The sequence below is a fragment of the Gopherus evgoodei genome, chromosome 5, assembly GCF_007399415.2.
Source record: "Gopherus evgoodei ecotype Sinaloan lineage chromosome 5, rGopEvg1_v1.p, whole genome shotgun sequence".
Classification (NCBI taxonomy): Eukaryota; Metazoa; Chordata; order Testudines; family Testudinidae; genus Gopherus; species Gopherus evgoodei.
In genome coordinates, this window is record NC_044326.1 from 78,091,324 (window position 1) to 78,110,822 (window position 19,499).

General features: G+C 40.1%; 1 protein-coding gene across 3 annotated transcripts in view; it reads left to right on the top strand.

The window, feature by feature from the left end:
- The window catches only part of FSTL5 (follistatin like 5), a 578,464-nt gene that overhangs the window by 320,536 nt on the left and 238,429 nt on the right, over positions 1-19,499 (top strand). For all 3 annotated transcript variants that reach the window (XM_030564448.1, XM_030564450.1, XM_030564449.1), the window contains exon 6: positions 9,656-9,776. In XM_030564448.1, the coding sequence (XP_030420308.1) occupies positions 9,656-9,776 (121 nt within the window). The remainder of the gene's footprint in view (positions 1-9,655; positions 9,777-19,499) is intronic.

The window sequence follows — 19,499 nt, forward strand, 5'->3', positions numbered from 1 at the left end:
ATATGTCATAGGCCTAGCTGCACCTTTTGATCTCTCTGAGTGCATCCCCCTTAGGTGTTAGACCTCTCGTCTTCACCTATTCTGGATGGAATCTCATGATTTTCCTGACTCTTTAGACCAGGTCCAGGGTACACCCTGTGTACCAACTGTGATTGCTCAACAGACGTGGCATTCTGCAAGTCTTCCCTTCAGGAGCTGTGATAAGCAGTGAATGCAGTGACCCAAAACAGCCTATTCTAAAGGAAGTATGGTTTAAGCTCAACAGTAAGGAACAAAGAGAAAAAGGCCTTAACACAATAAAAAGTCTACCTGCATATCTATCTTATCTAATGCTTAGGTAGGCCTAGCTTATCCTAGATATCCCAGCCATTGTGGGCTGGGGGTCTGCTCCCCAGCAGTCTCTCTCTCTCTCTCTCCCTCTTTTTATCTACTGAAAGTTCTCTCTCCCATTTTCCTTCCTAAAATTTTTACTCACACACACATTCTATGTTTTAGAATCTCACTGCATAGTCTTTAATTCATGCAGTGCCTACATGGATAGTAAATTAAATTCCTCTTTTATTCACAGATTAAATGAAAGGTAATATTGTGAACAACATAGTTATTGCATGTTAATTCATTAAAAAAACTAACTTTAGTTTAGTATTTTAATTTTATTATAGTATTAGCATTCATTTCTTCCCAAAGATACAGGCTGGATAGTAGGCATTATGATCAAATTTTCCAAGTAACAGTTTAATTTTGAAAATTCTTATTACTAGATTTTGATCCAATCATGGTCAGTTCTTATATTTACCAATACAATGTTACTGAGCTATTTCTTTAGAGTTGATGGGTCTATCCTTTTATATATAACCCACTACTTGGAGTTGAAGTACATCAGCATCTACTAACTCAGAGATGAAAGGTTCCTAAACTGTATTATTCCTCTATTGTGTCAAAGCTCTGAGATCTAAAGAGAATGGCATTTTATTTTTTTCCTTATATGGTAATACCATGCTTTCTTCTTACTGCCTTCAATACCTTGTATCCCTATTTACACAGCCAGGACTACTCTCTTTAGTCACACCATTGTCCTCCACATCCAAACAGCTTTCTGAAAGAATCCTGTAGCATCATTCAATGTATAGCTCCTCACTTTCATTTTGCAGATGATCATTGTTGAGATGAAATCTGGTATTGCCACACTCCCTCTCGCTTGTTATTGCCTCTAGTCTTTATGTTTTTGTCCTTACCTGTTTCTTCCATCATGTTGTTTCCTTTTCAAACTTTGGTACACTTTCATGCCTGTGGCACAAGTAGGGACATGCTATGGCTCTTTAGCTACTGCTGTACATACTTTGCTTTTTATTGGGCATTATTATTTTCTAAATGTTGTACAAAAATATAAAAATGTATGGTGCCTGCCCCCAAGTTCTTATAATCAAAGATAAAAGGGGAAAAAGAGCAGAAAACTAAAAATGATTTAGGAAAAAGATGGGTGGAATGGAAAGACATTTTATAGTGGTCAGGGTGATTGGCTCACATCTTGCCATGATTGCTTGTTTTTAGTAGAAAAACTTCTTTGTTTTATCTGCCATGGGGAACACATTCAATTATCTTTGACAGAACCAAATTAGTTGTTTCCACTATTCAAATCACATGATTGAAAAATATATATTATAAGCATTAAAAGTGTTTTAAGCTTCTGATAATGAGAGATGGAGATCCTCTCTCTGATTTTGATTTAGGAGAACGTCCCTATTGAGGAAAATACTTAAATCCCATTGACTTCAAGTGCTCCTGTGTTTTCTTATATAACAATGGACTTAAGTATATGCTTTCCTAACTCAAGCTTTTATCTACAAGGCACAGGCAGGGACATTATAAACTTCTGCATAACTCATGCCTCATTTTCAAGGTCAGTCCTATCATTTAGCACATACACAACATTTTATTATATCCTTCTTAATTATATAGTAGTGATGCCCTAACCTGCATGCTTTGCTTTAGAGAACAGATAAAAGATGCAGTTGCTGCCTTGAAGAGTTTACTATTTAATTTTAGACAAGAGAGCAACTAAGGCTAATAAACAATAGCTGTAAAGGGAAAGAGATTATAATAAGATGATCATGATTATTCATCTTTTTTGTTTTGTAAATATTCACATGTATGAGGCCCCCACCTCCTGTTCTCCTGCAGGAAGAGATGGAACAGGGTGTGACCCGTTGTTCCCGGGGAAGTCCTCACTGGAAATGCCAAGATCAGGGCAGGCTATAAAAGGGGGAACAGATAGTCCCAAGATTGGTGGGTAACACTGAAGTTTAATTTCCCAACCAGTCATATGATTCCTCACACTGGTTATCAAGAAGCGAAAAAAAAAAATCTCACACAGCCCCCTTTATTTCATTCCAGTTTTCAGGCTCCTAATCAACACCTAGGTCCAGTACAGTGAGAAGTTATTTAAAAAAAACTCTCCTCACATATACAAAATGTTCTTCTGACCCTTAAAGGTCAATCAGATTACCAGGTCAGTATAGGTTTGGATCTTATCCAGAAGACTATACTGACAGCCAATCCTTTAGTATCTAAAACTAAAATTTTATTATAAAGAAAAAAGAGAGAACAAGAACACAGATGTTAAATGGTAAAACAGTCTCATACAAACAAAGATTCAAAGTCCATGAGTTTCCTAGCAGTATTGGTGAGTTTGCTGGTTTGAAAGTCACTCTGGAATTCATCCACAGTTTGGATGGGTCATTCAGTCCTTTGTTCGGAGCTTCAGTTTGTAGCAAAGTTCCTCCAGAGATAAGAAGCAGGACTGAAGACAAAATGGAGAAGATGCAGCTGCCTTTTATAGTCTGTTGCCATGTGCCTGTGCTTCCTTTGTTTCAAACACAAGCCTTTTCTGTCCATAGGCATGCCCATGCAGGCCTTGCTGAGTCATAAGGTGTATCCTCTGCCTTCTCTCAATGGGTCAGTTGTATAGCAGATGGTTCTTAATGGGCCATCAAGCACGCTAGGCAGATCTGATGCCAGACTGTCTGGAGGTGTCACACAGAAGTATAGCCTATGTTTGACATACATATACATACATATCTATAACTCATAATACAAAAGGTGATACAAACATATAAACAAGAGTATCATATCTGGCAAATCATAACATTTTTGCAGATATCTTACATGGTGTATCTGGCATAACTCATTGCAATTTTACAGTATTCGCATTCATAATATCCTAAAGTGTCCCCCAGATTCCATACAGCATTACACAGGGATATTTATCTCCTCTGGCATCAAAGAGAAGGCCAATGAGTTCCAGTCTGGCTGCTTCACGTAGTTTGTAGAAACCTGAGGCCCAAAAGAACTATTTGCTTGTGCTTGTGTCTAAGTCAAGTCTCGGCCAATGCTTTTCTTGAGAGGTTATTCTGTGGGAAAGCTAGAAGTTTTCTGTATACTAATTAAATTCTTGACCTCTCTGATTTTTTTTAAGTCTTTTACTGCCAGTTGTGGTGGTGGTATTTTGTGTTCAATATACCCTTCTTTTAGGACAAGCTATCAAATAACTCATTGGGTAGTTAACCCTTGTTTACGCCCTTTATATAAAAGCCTGATTTATGAAAGTATTTAAGCATATGCTTATGTCCATTCCTATATAGGAAAGCACATGAGCACCTGAAGTCATCTGGGCTGATGAAGGAAAATATGTCATTGCTAGTCTAAACCCTCCAGATGTAGTAGCATTTAACTGTGAATATCCTGTCTCCAGTATAGCCAAGGTCAAAAGTGAAATGAATGATAATCTTAACCGACAATGAAAATGAATGTCAGTTTTAGCATGATCTCTTCTCCTCTTTCCCTAGGATTTAAATCAATTGACTAAGTTCCTGAGATTTTCTGAAGTAAAACAGTGTAGGATGTTCTTAAGAGTTGAGTTGTATTGTAAAGCACAATACAATCACTCATTCTTACTGTGATTTATGTTTCAAATGGCATCAGTCCTCACTCCAGAAAAGTGCCAGTGACAAATTAAATGGTTTCTAAATGTATCTCTACTACATGCAAAAACCAGAAAAGTTTCTAGAGTTTCACCCAGTTCGCTCAGTGCCTCTTTCTCTTGCAGTCTCTCTTTCCTATTGGAACTATATTTATGTGGGCAAAAAGGAAGGGTGGTTATGTCCATAGTGTAGCTGGAAGGTGTAAATCCCAGTGCAGACAGAAATACTTGGGCTAGCCTGAACTGAGGTACACAAAGGCTTCATGAATTGAAATTCAAAGCAAGAGCCAGGGCCGGCTCTAGGGGTTTTGGCAACCCTAAGCAGCAAAAAAAAAAAAAAAAAAAAAAAAAAAAAAAGTGGTGTCCAGAATGCTGCCCCTGAAATTGTGCCACCTCAAGCACATGCTTGGTTTGCTGGTGCCTAGAGCTGGCCCTGACAGGAGCATGAATGTGAGTCTTCTACATCCTAGATGAGTGCCATGACAACCAGGCTAGAGAGTCAGTCTGGGTACATCTGTGCTGCAGCTGCGAGATGTGATTCCTAGCATGAATAGACAGACTTGCCTGATCTCAGACCCAGGAGCCCAGGTGGGCTGGAGTTGGGCAGCTATCCCAAGCTGCTACCCATGCAGAATCATCTATGCTGCTATTTTTTGAGTGCTAGCTCAGGCAGAGCTAGAGAGAGTCTATCTGCCAATGCTGGAACTCACCTGCAGACATTCCCAGACTGACTCTGTAGCCCAGTGATCAGGGCACTCATATGGGATGTGGGAGACCCAGGTTCATGTTCTTGCTCTGAATTTACCTTCATGAACTCTTTGTGAGGAGAACAGGTAGCATTATCTCCATCTTCTTGCTTAGGAACTGAGGCACAGAGGAAATAAAGTAAAAAATATCCACCAATTTTAGATGCTTAATTTGAGATGTTTAAAACCTGATTTTTTTCCAAGTATTTGGCACTGTGTAGCCTTTTATATGTTCAAACCATGGCTCCCATTGACTTCAACTGCAGCAGTGAGCACTCATCTGCAAATTAGACCCCAATATCTCAAGTTGGGCACCCAGAAAATGCAGAACACCCAATTAGTGACCATCTGTGGAAAGTTTCGTTTTCACTTGACTTGCATCACATTGGAACTCTGGCAGAGGCAGGGATAGGAGACAGTTGTTCAGGGTAGTATTCAACTTCCTTAACCATGAGACCATCCTTTCTCTTCCTGCAATCCCATGCCTCATTCAGGACACACCTTCCAGCATCTGCAACAAATGAGACAGAGGGTCCTACAGTCAACACCTTAGTGTACTCTATAATCCTAATTTAGGATTGGTTTATACTAGGAATTTACTTTGGTATAACCATGTCTCTCAGCATTATAAAAAAATCCACACCCCTGAGAGACGTAGCAGTACCGACCTAATCTAGGGTGACCAAATAGCAAGTGTGAAAAATCAGGGAGTGGGGGGTGGAATTGTTGCATATATAACACAAAGGCCTTAATTTTGGGACATCTGGTCACCCTAAACTAACCCCCCCCCCAGTGTAGACAGCACTAGGTTGACAGAAGATTTCTTATGTCAACCTAGCTACTGTCTCTTAGGGATGTGGGTTACCTGTGCTGATGGGAAAAACCTTTCCATAGTTCTAAGTAACATCTACACTAAAGCACTACAACAGCACAGCTGCAGTGGTGTAACTACACTGCTGTAGCATTGTAATGTAGACATGCCCTCATTCTCAGAGCACCACCCATTCTGTGTACTGAACGAAGCAAGGATCTTGTGGAATATATGTATGGCAATGGTTTTCAAGCTTCTTTATTATTGACCCCTTTTACACAGCAAGCTTCTGAGTATGACCCTGTCATAAACAGATAGCTAAGGGTTAATGTCTCTTTCACCTGAAGCACCTGACCAGAGGACCAATCAGGAAACCGGATTTTTTCAACTTTGGGTGGAGGGAAGTTTGTGTCTGAGTCTTTGTTTTCTGGCTGCCTGCTTTCTCTGAGCTTTGGAGAAGTAGTTCTGTTTTCTAATCTTCTGTTTCTAAGTGTAAGGACAAAGAGATCAGATAGTAAGTTATATGGTTTCTTTTCTTTGGTATTTGCATGAATATAAGTGCTGGAGTGCTTTGATTTGTATTCTTTTTGAATAAGGCTGTTTATTCAATATTCTTTTAAGCCATCGACCCTGTGTTGTGTCACCTTAATACAGAGAGACCATTTGTATGTATTTTTTCTTTCTTTTTATATAAAGCTCTCTTTTAAGACCTGTTGGAGTTTTTCTTTACTTCAGGGAAATTGAGTCTGTACTCACCAGGGAATTGGTGGGAGGAAGAAATCAGGGGAAATCTGTGTGCGTTGGATTTGCCAGCCTGATTTTGCATTCCCTCTGGGGAATAGGAAAGTCCTTTTTGTTTCCAGGACTGGGAACGGAGAGGGGGAGTCACTCTGTTTGGATTCACAGAGCTTGTGTCTGTGTATCTCTCCAGGAGCACCTGGAGGGGGGAAGGGAAAAAGGATTATTTCCCTTTGTTGTGAGACTCAAGGGATTTGGGTCTTGGGGTCCCCAGGGAAGGTTTTTCAGGGGGACCAGAGTGCCCCAAAACACTCTAATTTTTTGGGTGGTGGCAGCAAGTACCAGGTCCAAGCTGGTAACTAAGCTTGGAGGTTTTCATGCTAACCCCCATATTTTGGACGCTAAGGTCCAGATCTGGGACTAAGGTTATGATAGACCCCTCTTCCCCTTATAAATTAAAATCACATTTTGTTATATTTAGCACTATTGTAAATTCTGTGGGTGAAGCAAGATTTGAGGATGGAGGCTGATAGTTTGTTACCCCCTAAGGGGTCACAACCCCCCAGTTTGAGAACCCCAGATGTGTGATCATGTGTTAAATAATGTGTTAAAATGCACAGGCAACTGTAATCCTGGCATTTGAATTCTTAACTTTGCTGCAAGCTTAATAATATTTTTTAAAAGTGTGTATGTGTGGTTTCCTAGGTTTTTTGAAACGTCAGCATAAAGAATAGAAATTGTATCCTATTACAGCATATTGATTCCTATGTGGCTCATCAGCAGGGTTTGGGACTTTTAGACTCATTGTACAGACCTCTGCCATTTGAGTGACTAATAGTAGTAGGTTGTTAACTTATATGAGTTAGTGCTAAAAGGAGGTGGGATACTTTGCCAGTGGGTTTCACAGATATTTGCTGACAGCAGATTGCACCCATTTTCCTCCAAGCTTATGACCCCTTCTTCTCTGTCCCTTTTGACCTGGCTCAGTCTTGTTTATTCGTTACCCATTGCTCCTCACATTCTTCTTCTCACATTACCAGTGCCAGTCTCCACTCCTGACATTTTTCATCCCAGTCTCCTTACCCACCCTCCATCTCTGATTCCTTGTTCCTCCTTCTGCACCAGCATGGCTCTTTCTTTCTTTCTCCACCTCCACTCCCTGTTGCACTGATTTATGGTACTAGTATCCTCACCGAACTCTCAGTTTGCCCTGGCCCTTCACCCAATCTCAGTCTCATTCTCACCCACTGACTCCCAGTCCTTCTCTTCCATTTCACACTATCTTCTAGTCCCATTCTCTCTTCTTTCCAACTTCCAGTTTCAGTTTCATTCTCTTTGCTTCTCCACCTTCTGCCCTCCCCCCCCAGTTCTGGTCTCCCACTCCCCAGGTCCTCATTCCAATAGATTCTCTCCCTCCCCACCCCCACCCCCATCCCCAGCTCTTGTCCCTGTTCCATTTGAGTCAATTGGGGCCGAGCAATAATTAGGAGCATAGGAGAGCGAGGCTTTCTGCTGTCAGTTCAGATGCCTGGCCCAGAGTCGCTATTATGTGGAAAGTGTGGTTTTGCCCTTGTAGCCCTGGCCTGGACAGTGCAGGGTCTGTTGTTCTGAGGGATTCTGTGTACACAAAGTTCTGTTTTCATGAGCCAGTTGTGAATTTTAACATCTACAAGCATCTCAAATTTAGAAGTTAATTAGCTGAAACTTATAAGACTTCTTTAACAGTGAGATTCCCAAATGCTATAAGCACAGTAACTAACTTGGAACATAAGGTATGTATATTTAATTGTCTTTGGCTGCATTTCTGCCTTTTATCAGCCAGCTAAAGAGATGGTTGGGTGCTTAAGGACCAGTTTCATTGCATAGATTCCATACAGCATCCTTTTTCTGCATTCTGGTGGCATTAATCATAATAAACAAGCTAGATAAACAATGCATAATAGAACTAATTTTCTTCAGTTAACATCTTATTTAATAACTAAACTATGTGCATGGTAGTTTTTAAGGTTTTTGTGCTTGTGCATCTATAAATTATCATTTATAAATTATTAACAAGGTCATTATACATGTTTAAAGAATTTCGTACAGCTCTATATGAGAACCATCCCCTTTGTTAGGGAAAAATAAGTTTGCATTTCCTATCTTTAGGCTTATTGGTCCTTTTGTTTTATGGTATTTGCATGTTTGGAAATATTTTCATTTGCTCTAAGGAGAGCTGTGAATTCATTTGTCAGCATTGCTCCTTTCTGCTCTTGTTGTCCCTTGGGTAGAGCAATTGGAATATCCCAATTGCATATTTGTGAAACAGTCTGGATCCTCTGCATTTGATTATGGGAAAACATAGCATTCAAAGGTAATAGTGTAAACTGTAATATCCCTTCAGCTGAAGTATAGTTTTTATTATTTATGTGTTTATATTTATTTAGGAGGAGAAAAGTGTATGTTTTATATTGAATTGAGCTGTGTTCATTGCAGAAGTTTGAGCTTCTTGCAGCACTACAACGGTTGGCTGTGTTTTCTTTGATTCTTATGGATGCGTACTTAAGTTTTCTCTTTAATCTGTGATGTAAAACATGGCTCTCGAGCATTTGTTGTTATGAAAGATCTCCTGGCACTTTTAAGATATTAGGTGCGTCTATGGGATTTGCAGACTAACATCTGGCAATTTTTGGTGTAATCTACATTTGTCCTTGCAAAGTCTAGAGACTGAATATAAATGATGCACAAATTAGAAGAACATACCTTCAGCAGAGGTTCATTAGTGTTAAAATCTAATAACCACTAATTATAATCCAGTTACCAAGTGGATGCCCCCCTTGTGGAGACACTGAGATATCTTTTCAGGTCTTTTATAATAGGTTCTTAGGAAATATAATTGGGTTGTCAGATGTGTATAAGAAATTGATGTAATTGCTGGTGTAATAAGAATTGAAACCTAACAAAAATAAAAATGTTCTGATTTGGGGTGTGGGGAAAGGGAGGGTCATAGGATAGAGAGACTTGCTACTAATCAATGTTGTTATAAGAGGACAATGTCCTTGTTAATACATCTCATTTTTTTTGTAAAGAATTTCAATACAGTTAAATCTTGCTTGCAGACAAGAATATCTATACAGTGTTATTACATGCTGTGTCATACGATATATTCCTCACATTTCACAAACTTTTCTGTAAACTCATTGGCACTGACTTAAAGATATTAACTTTCTAAACTGTAATAAATAATTATAAAGCAAGTGGAAGTCCCCAACTTTACACAGTTTCAGTTCATTGCCAAAGCAGCCTTAAAATGATCTATTAAATGATTATTAGAAACAATTAATTATACTGTGAAACTCTAAGAGCTCAAATGTAATTTCATGGTTATAATTTTCTTGTCAGGTAATAAAACAAGATGAGCTTGACAAGGATCTGTCTGACTGCTCTCTGTTCGATCTGCTGAAATATGATGATTATAACAGTGACAAGCACCTAGTTCTGGAAGAATTCTACAGAGCATTTGGTAAGTACAAGATTTTTTCTATTCTTCTCACAGTTTTCTCTTTCTGTCTCACTCTTTTTAAAAATCAAATGTCCTAATTTGAAGTGCCATGATGAGGTGCTTCAACAGTGAGCACAACTTGATCATTATGATGCATGGGAACATCCTGAAACAGAAATCAATAGAAGATTTGTTTGTGTCCAGTTTTCTCAAGACAATGATTCTGATAAAGGGGTATTTGTAGAAGATCTGCTTTTCTGTCAACAAATGAATGTACGGATGCACTAGTGAAAAGCTACTGTATTCAAGATCAGCTTGTAATCTGCAAAATTGGTCAAGCCACATCCCTTTTCTGTATTCTGATTGCCACAAGCTTAACAGATACAAGTGTTCATTTCATGCTGATCTGCTGCTGTTGTGCTTGTTCAACAAAATTTGTTGAAGGGTATTCTGTAGAGGATTCATAGAACCAGGTGAATTTTCAGTGTTACTTGTTGGTGGTCCTTGTTGGACATCCCTCATTACTGGATGTCCAAGGTGTCTGGGAACAAAAGTTTACTGCTGTATGGTATTGTTGCATCTCCAGACACTGCTGTTTTCTGTTACACGACCCCAATTTTTTGGCTAGTTGCTTGAGTCAAAAAGGGGTAATGATATTATAATGAATTGAAAGTTTTTTCTTTTCTGCTTACCACTAAAAGATGTTACACTAAAAGATGTTAGAGGAGACCATATTTAAAATTGGGAAGCTATTGGAAAACAAATGGGAGGTGATGGATAATGGAAGCATTGCTTCACAGCCACCTTAGGTTTTTCTGTTAGGCAATGAAGAGCCCGAGTCACTTCTTAGTGTTTTCCAACTGATGTAACTGGTTTGATTTTAAGGGGCATATAATTTACATTTATATAAGTGAGAGCAGAGCAGTCTGGGAGTGTAAGGTGAAATGAATTTGGTGTTTTCTTCCTAGTTGCTGTGTGCAAAAAGAAGCCCTTTCGTAATTTGTCACATTCTAGCATAATCTGTGGTGAAGCCCAGGAGTGTTGAAGGTCAGTCTCGAGGTTCAGTGACAGAGCTACATGGAGAAACCTGCACAACTACTGTATGCACGAGCTCTGGTGCTGACTATTAGTTGCTATTAGTCCTTTCAATACATGAGCGCCAAACTTCACCCTTTTTAAAAGGGAACTAATTGAATGTATTCAGAAATATCACATGCCTGCTCTTTGAAATGTGCAAGCATGATCATCATTTATAAATTATTCCATTTGAATTATTCAGTATGGTTTTAAAAATTCTTAGGAAAGGCTAGTGGATAAATGATTGTTCAACTTAAATTATGTGTGCATATAAGCCTTGTGTGAAAACAATAAAAACTATTAGTCCCCTTGTTGATACATGCAGGGTCCACCAGAAAGATAGTGTATGACATATAATATGTCTGTATAATATTTTTAATCATGAAAGATTAAGAAAATGAAGATAGGTATAGTACTAGATTCATAGATTCATAGACTCCATGACTGGAAGGGACCTTGAGAGGTCATCGAGTCCAGTCCCCTGCCCTCATGGCAGGACCAAATATTGTCTAGACCATCCCTAATAGACATTTATCTAACCTACTCTTAAATATCTCCAGAGATGGAGATTCCACAACTTCCCTAGGCAATCTATTCCAGTGTTTAACTACCCTGACAGTTAGGAACTTTTTCCTAATGTCCAACCTAAATCTCCCTTGCTGCAGTTTAAGCCCATTGCTTCTTGTTCTATCATTGGAGGCTAAGGTGAACAAGTTTTCTCCCTCCTCCTGATGACACCCTTTTAGATACCTGAAAACTGCTATCATGTCCCCTCTCTGTCTTCTCTTTTCCAAACTAAACAAACCCAATTCCTTCAGCCTTCCTTCATAGGTCATGTTCTCAAGACCTTTAATCATTCTTGTTGCTCTTCTCTGGACCCTCTCCAATTTCTCCACATCTCTCTTGAAATGCGGTGCCCAGAACTGGACACAATACTCCAGTTGAGGCCCAACCAGCGCAGAGTAAAGCGGAAGAATGACTTCTCGTGTCTTGTTTACAACACACCTGTTAATGCATCCCAGAATCACGTTTGCTTTTTTTGCAACAGTATCACACTGTTGACTCATATTAAGCTTGTGGTCCACTATGTCCCCTAGATCTCTTTCTGCCATACTCCTTCCTAGACAGTCTCTTCCCATTCTGTATGTGTGAAACTGATTGTTCCTTCCTAAGTGGAGCACTTTGCATTTATCTTTATTGAACTTCATCCTGTTTACCTCAGACCATTTCTCCAATTTGTCCAGATCATTTTGAATTTTGACCCTGTCCTCCAAAGCAGTTGCAATCCCTCCCAGTTTGGTATCGTCCGCAAACTTAATAAGCGTACTTTCTATGCCAACATCTAAATCGTTGATGAAGATATTGAACAGAACTGGTCCCAAAACAGACCCCTGCGGAACCCCACTTGTTATACCTTTCCAGCAGAATTGGGAGCCATTAACAACTACTCTCTGAGTACGGTTATCCAGCCAGTTACGCACCCACCTTATAGTAGCCCCATCTAAATTGTACTTTCCTAGTTTATCTATGAGAATACTAAATAGACTACATCACATACTTTATGTATTATTACATACATTGTTACACTCTTGGTGCGAATCTGGGCATTTAAACAAGATACTGAATATGATAGGGATTGTATAACTCATTTAAATAAACTTTGGTCCATTTAAACTATTTCTGGGGCAGATTTTAAAAAAAGCATCCTCTGATTTCGAACGTGCAGTTCTTCTTATGCAATCCATTTTGGGTACAGTGATACAGCTAAGAAGTCTTACTACTTGTGTTATGAGTCAGAAAGGTAAAGTGGATGAGGGAATATCTTTTATAAGACCAATTTCTGCTGGTGAGAGAGACAAGAATTTGAGCTTACATAAATCTCTTCTTCAGCTCTGGGAAATTTAGAGTGTCGCTGCTAAATACAAGATGGAACAGAATGTTTATCAGGAATACTTACCACCCATTTCAGCATCCCTCCCATCACAGAGAGGAAAGGGAAGAGGAGGGAAAAACAGCTGGTGGGGAGGGTTGCTAGTGGGTTATACATAGTTGTAATAAGTCCGGTATGTCTATTCAATCCATGATTTTTAATGTCTAGCAAAATCAGGAATTTAAGCTCCCAGCCTCGTCTTTTGAAAGTGTTGTGCAGGTTTCCTTGGAGGATGAGGACGGATAGGTCAGATATAGAGTGATCACTTTGTGAAAAGTGTTCACTCACGGGTGATGTGGTGTTTTTGTCTTTTATCATTTTCCTGTGAGAGTTCATTCAAGAGTGTAGTGATTGTCAGGCTTCACCCACATAGTTGCTATTGGGGCATTTAGTGCACTGCATGAGGTACACCACATGCTGTAATAGGCATGTGTAGAACCTCTGGATCCTGAAAAGTTTATTGTGGAGGGTGGTGATCACTGTAGCAGTGGACATATGTCTACAAGTTTTGCATCTGTTGTTCTGGCCGGGTCTGCTGCCGCTGCATGTTGATGTGTCCTGGTCTGTGGGGTGCTTGCTTCTAATGATGAGCTTGGAGAGGTTGAGGAGTTATTTGAAGACCCAAAGATGGGATTCAGGAAAGACTTATTTCAGGATGGGGTCCACATCGAGTATGAGTTGTGGTTATTTGGTGATAGCCAGTAGGGGTTCCAGTTTGGGGTGGTAGATGTCAATTAGGGGTGTGCAGTCAGAGGGGGTTTTATTTCTATTGAAACAAGTATGCTAGGGTATTTGGATGACCCATTCCATAATACAATCTATTTCTCTGGTGGAGTGTCCTTGTTTGGTGAAGGTGGGTTTTGAGTATGTTAAGATGTATATCCCAGACTTTCTCCTCAGAGCATATTCTATGGCATCTGACAGAGTGCTTGGTTGTAGATAGATAAGATTTCTTGATGTGTTTGGCTTGGTTATTGGATCTATGCAGGTAGGTATGGTGATCCCCGGGTTTCTTTTATATAGTTGTCTGTAGGGTTCCATTGTTGAAGCTAATCACGTTGTCCAGGAAGTTGATGCTGGTAGGGCTCCTCTGTGGGTTGGCCTGTACTATAACACCTGCATAGATGAGGAAGGCAGCCTCCCTCCTGCTTTTTTAAAATGTTTTAGGCACCCTGGGCCTATTGGGCAGTTCGCTATTTTGCTTGCCTTGCCCATATTTACTATCTGTTACACCTCCCTGTGCATTAGCTGCCCCAGCATAACTGTGCTGAGAACTGCATGGAGGAATTTCCTCAGAGCCCTACTCCCCCAGAAACCCCCAGGAGTCTCTACCCTGTCCCATGAGGTTACATGCCGTAATGGCCGATAAGTCCCCATATGCCCTGGGGCTTCATTTGCAACATGGGCATCGCTACCTTTGCTGAGAGGACCTGTCCCTGTCTTGCTGCCCAAACTTCAGCCCAGGCTGGGCCTGCTCTGTGACCCCATGCAGACCCCTCATACCTAGCTGCCTGAAGCTGCTGTCGCAAATGCAAATCAGCATGCAGCATCTGTGTAATACCATCAATTCCCACACTGAAAGACCAGCTTTTGGACCTTCCACTCCTGGGCCCAGAGTATTTTGCATATTTACTATTCCAATAGGCTGACTCCTGTCAGGTGAAGTCCCTGAGTGACTGGTTGAGCGTGATCCTTGTACCTGGCAGTGGCCCCTGCAACTGCCACCCCTTGCCAGGCTGGATGGCCAGATACCACCTCTGCCACCCATTCCCCCTAACCTCTGTGGTACAGGTCACAGTCACTCCTACCCAGAAAGCATTGCCTTCTTCTCCCGGCCAGCCAGACAAACTCCTCCCTGCTTAAGTGCCGGGTGGCAATTGTGAGAGATGTTGGTATATAAGGATGTGACATCCATGATGGCAAGGATGGTATTCTGAGAGAGGTTGTTAATATTGTGGAGTTTGTGGAAGAAGTCGGTTGTGTCCTGGGGGAAGTTGGCCTTTTGCGTGGTGATTAGTCTGAAGATGGTTTCTGTGAGTCTCCATATTCCGTCAGGAAGAGTTCCATGGCCATATATGATGGGTCTGCCTGGGTTCTCTTGTTTGTGTATCTTAAGAAGCATGTAGAATGTCCATGGGGTGGGTTTATGGGGACTGAATTTGTAGAGTTTTCTCTTGGAATTGTTTGGGGAAAAATTTGACGATAGCCTAAAATTCCTGGGTAAATTGTGGTGTGGGATCATCTTTGAGTTTGTCACTTGTTACTGTGCTTCAGGACGTCGGAATTTAGATGACTATCTTTTGTACCCACAAATTGTCGGTACATATATACAGACACAAAGTTAGATGCCTCTCTCAAAGAAATGTCTCTTTCTGTTTTAATTATCACCCAGTATAGAAATATTAATATTTCCAAATTCTGGTGTTTAGGTACCACATTGCCTTCCTGCCTCACAGTAGTTCCTGTCCAGAGGTTCTCTCAGCTTCTGTCCTGGAATAGTTTTCGTGTATGTTATCTATATGTATGTGGTAATATAGCACACACAAGTATCTGTATGAGGAAGGACTGCAAGACTGGAAACAAGTATGAGAGGAGATCTTTAGTGCATTTGTATCAATAGCTTGGGAGTAAAGAAGGAAGTCTTGTAACTGAGTATGAGATCATCAAACTCATTTTTAACCAGGACTTAGAATGATATTTGAACCCAAATCTTTGGAGTTGAAAGCCTATTTTACTAATCTGCTATACAACCTAGGTCCCTTAAAGACTTAGGTCAGTGGTTTTCAGTCTTCTTCCATGTGCTAAAAAATGTTGAATGGAGGTGCGGACCCCTTTAGAAAACTTAGATGTGTCTGTGGACCCTCAGGGGTCCATGGACCACATGTTGAAAATCACTTATTTAGGCAATTAAATTTTATTTCAATATGCAGACAAGGACCAGAGTGTGATATCTGTTTTAATTAATTATCTTTTGTTTCATTAGCATCTCCTAATAGCTTTTTTTCCAGTAGTGTAGTTGTTTATAGCCTTGACTGTGACATAAAGATTGTAAGTTTAGAATCAAATATGACTGTGAATTATATTGTGCATTTTATGATAAGGCTCCAGTCAGGCAATAGGAATTTATATTTTTTTCTTTTAATAAATTACCTTCAGGACAAAGAGAGATCATCCATTTTAAAGATTACAATATATATTTTAGATTAAAGGAAGCTGGTTTTCTTGATAATAAACTGGTAGTTGCCTAGTAGAAAGATTAACATATTATATTCATATTCACTTACTGCTAATTATTTAGACAATATCTCTTCAGTTGACAAAATGCATTTGAGATAAATTCTGAATCCCCCCCACTTTTGCAATTGTAAAATAAGTATGTGTGAAATAAGCAGATATCACTCTTAAATATACAGTTCGTTTAAATTTACAGTTTTTTAACTTGTGTTTATTTGTGCTGTACTTTTACCAGCTACCAGTTCATATAACAATGTTGCTGACGGAAGCAGATGGCATCATGCTCAGGAAGATTTGTAATTTAAATAGTAAGTGATGTATTGGGTTAAACCTCCATTAAACAGCTGTGAGATCCACCCCCCATTTAAGATAGCTGTAAGAGACTGCAAAACAAAGCAAGGAGTCCTGTGGCACCTTATAGACTAACAGACGTTTTGGAGCATGAGCTTTCGTGGGTGAATACCCACTTCGTCAGATGCATACATGTATTCACCCACGAAAGCTCATGCTCCAAAACGTCTGTTAGTCTATAAGGTGCTACAGGACTCTTTGCTGCTTTTACAGATCCAGACTAACACGGCTACCCCTCCGATAGCAAAACAAAAGTCTCTTCCAAGTATCAGTGGGTTAGTGTAGTCTGGTATTTCTGGTATTTATTGTAAGGGAGAATACAGAGTGACAGACTGTCTCTCTTGGGATGAAGCGGCCTAAAAAGTTATGGTCCTTACATTCAAGGCTTTTTCTCTTCTGTGAGTAGATGATGAAGGCGATAACAGAGAGGTGAGAACTTCTTCTGACAGAACTCTGTCTTGAAATCTAGTTACTTGGGCCCCAGTTAATCAAGATAACTCAACATGTTTGTAAATTTAAGCATCTGAGTAGTCCTATTGGCTTCAGTAGGGCCTCGGAATTTGTGGGGTTTTTATTTCGAGGCTTTTGTTCTTTTATCCTTAACATACATATGCCAATGTTAGCCTTTTTACATATATCATGAGCTTTTGAAGGGCTACAGGTTATATTTCCAGCCCTGCTATTTGAATGGTGCAATCACAAAAGAGCAAAACAAATAACTTCCAACAATAGTAGGGGGTTAAAAGGAAAAAAATAAGCTGAATATTAAGAAAAAATTCCCAATCAGATTTTGTTAGACTATGGAACAGTGTCTCAGTGCAAGACCCATAAACAGGAATCATTAAAACTAAAATGATAGAGATGTCTTTTAAAGCAGGGACATGGAGTATGTAACATAGATAAAGCTTTCCCTACCCTTCGGATTCTACCTGACCACCCTTTTTAGTCAAAAAGGAATTGTGCACTGTTTAGTGAGTAGGTTGGAAAAGGTTGGATATTGATTGTCACTATAGCTGCTCAAACTTGGAATTTCTGTTCCACAGGGAATTCTAAGAAGTTGTTTTTGTTCAGACTCAGATTGTTTTTTTTAATATGAAATTTGCTGTGGAAAGAATATTTTGGTTCTTTGGAACATTTCCATTTGAGTTCTCTGCCACAGAATGGGAAACTTAGAAACTAGGAAACTTGTCTTAAGCTTGACTCCCACAGCTTCCAGGGCCACAAAGGTCCTGAGGAGCTTAGATGCCTTGAGAGCTCCATCTGGAGGCAAGGCTCCCAGGACTGCAAGGCTCTCAGTTTCCTCTAGACAGACTGATGAGGAGCCAGGGGAGTCAGGGAGTCAGGAACCTGTCTGATTTCCACAAAAGCTTTGTTGAAATCAAGAGATTCCTTCAAATGTTTTGAGTTCAAAGAATGAGCATTTGTTGACAGAAACAAAGTCAGTTGGAAAAATTCAGACCAACTCTAGTTATCATATGGTTCTGAAGCTTAGAATATGGATACCCCGTGTGGGGGTAAATTATAATATATATATATATATATAAAATAAAATGATGTATGCATACATACGCGTGCACATACACAACACACCAAATAAAAGTAAAGTCAAAGGGGTTTATATTTATGAATACCTCTTTTAATAATGGGCAAAGAATAAATGTATTTTGTCTCAGAGGAGCGGCTGAAACGTAAGATGATGGAGCTAGTCACCAAGTAGAGGAATCAAATACAGAATATTCAGAGTTTTAGGTTCTGTAAATTAAAAATTATTCACAAAAGAACTCAAGGATTTGCTGACTTTGTATAATTAAATGGCAAAAAAGTTCATTAGCGCAGAGTTAAGGTTTCCCAGTACCAGCTTGTGCCCTTCTAGAATGTCTAGTTCAGCATAAGTCAATCTTCAGAAAATACAGCATTAAGGTAAATACAGAGCTATCCTTAACTCTGCTTTCCTGGAGCTGCAACAGCAATGGGAATTATCTGCATGCACTGCCCTGCATTCAGTGTGTAAGTTAAATGCTTTGAACAGTGGAGGAGGTAGGTGGGGCAGGTTGATAGAAGTATATTTGTAAGATGAGAGATGGGGATTAGTTTGAGTGTCACAGAGATATGGCTGTGATATGAGGAGATCAGGTTTGTGCCTACCCCATGTGTGTGAGTAAAGGAAAGGGGAACATGAATACTTCAAGGAGCTACTGAAAGATTCTATAGGTTGTCACAGTAGCAGGGCACCAGAGGATGGGAGGGTCTTTCCACAGGGATTATCAATAGTGAGCTGGGATATGAGAGCAGTCTGTGGGGGTTAGTGAAGATAAGGGGAAGTATAAGTTTACATGGTATCCTGTGAGTAAGTGTGAAGGGGTTGTTTAATTTCACAAGTGAACTTTTTCTGTCAGGAGAGTAGGTACACTATAGGGACAATAGCTGCACACCTATAGTGCCATACTTATGCTAGCGTAACCCTGTAGTGTAGATGCAGCCTACAGTTATGGAATGGATTTGTCATCTGCTACCACTGAGACCAGCCTAGCTCCATTCTCTTTGAAACCTATCTTCAGGTAGTTGAAGGCTGCTATCAAATCCTCCCTCACTCTTCTCTTCTGCAGACTAAACAAGCCCATTTCCCTCATCCTCTCCTCATAAGTCATATGCACCAGACCCCTGATCATTTTCATTGTCCTCCACTGGACTCTCTCCAATTTGTCCACATGCTTTCCGTAGTGGGGGACCCCAAACTGGGTGCAATACTCCAGATATGGCCTCACCAGTGCTTAATAGAGGGGAATAATCACTTTCCTCGATCTGCTGGCAGTGCTTCTACTAATGCAGCCCAATATGCCGTTAGCCTTCTTGGCAACAAGGACACACTGTTGACTCATATCCAGCTTCTTGTCCACTGTAATCCCCAGGTCATTTTCTGCAGAACTGCTGCCTAGCCAATTGGTCCCCAGCCTGTAGCAGTGCATGCGATTCTTCCATCCTACATGCAAGACTCAGCACTTGTCCTTGTTGAACGTCATCAGATTTCTTTTGGCCTAAACTTCCAATTTGTCTAGGTCACTCTGGACCCTATCCCCACCCTCCAGCGTATCTATCTCTCCCCCCAGCTTATTGTCATCTGCAAATGTGCTGAGGGTACAATCCATCCCACC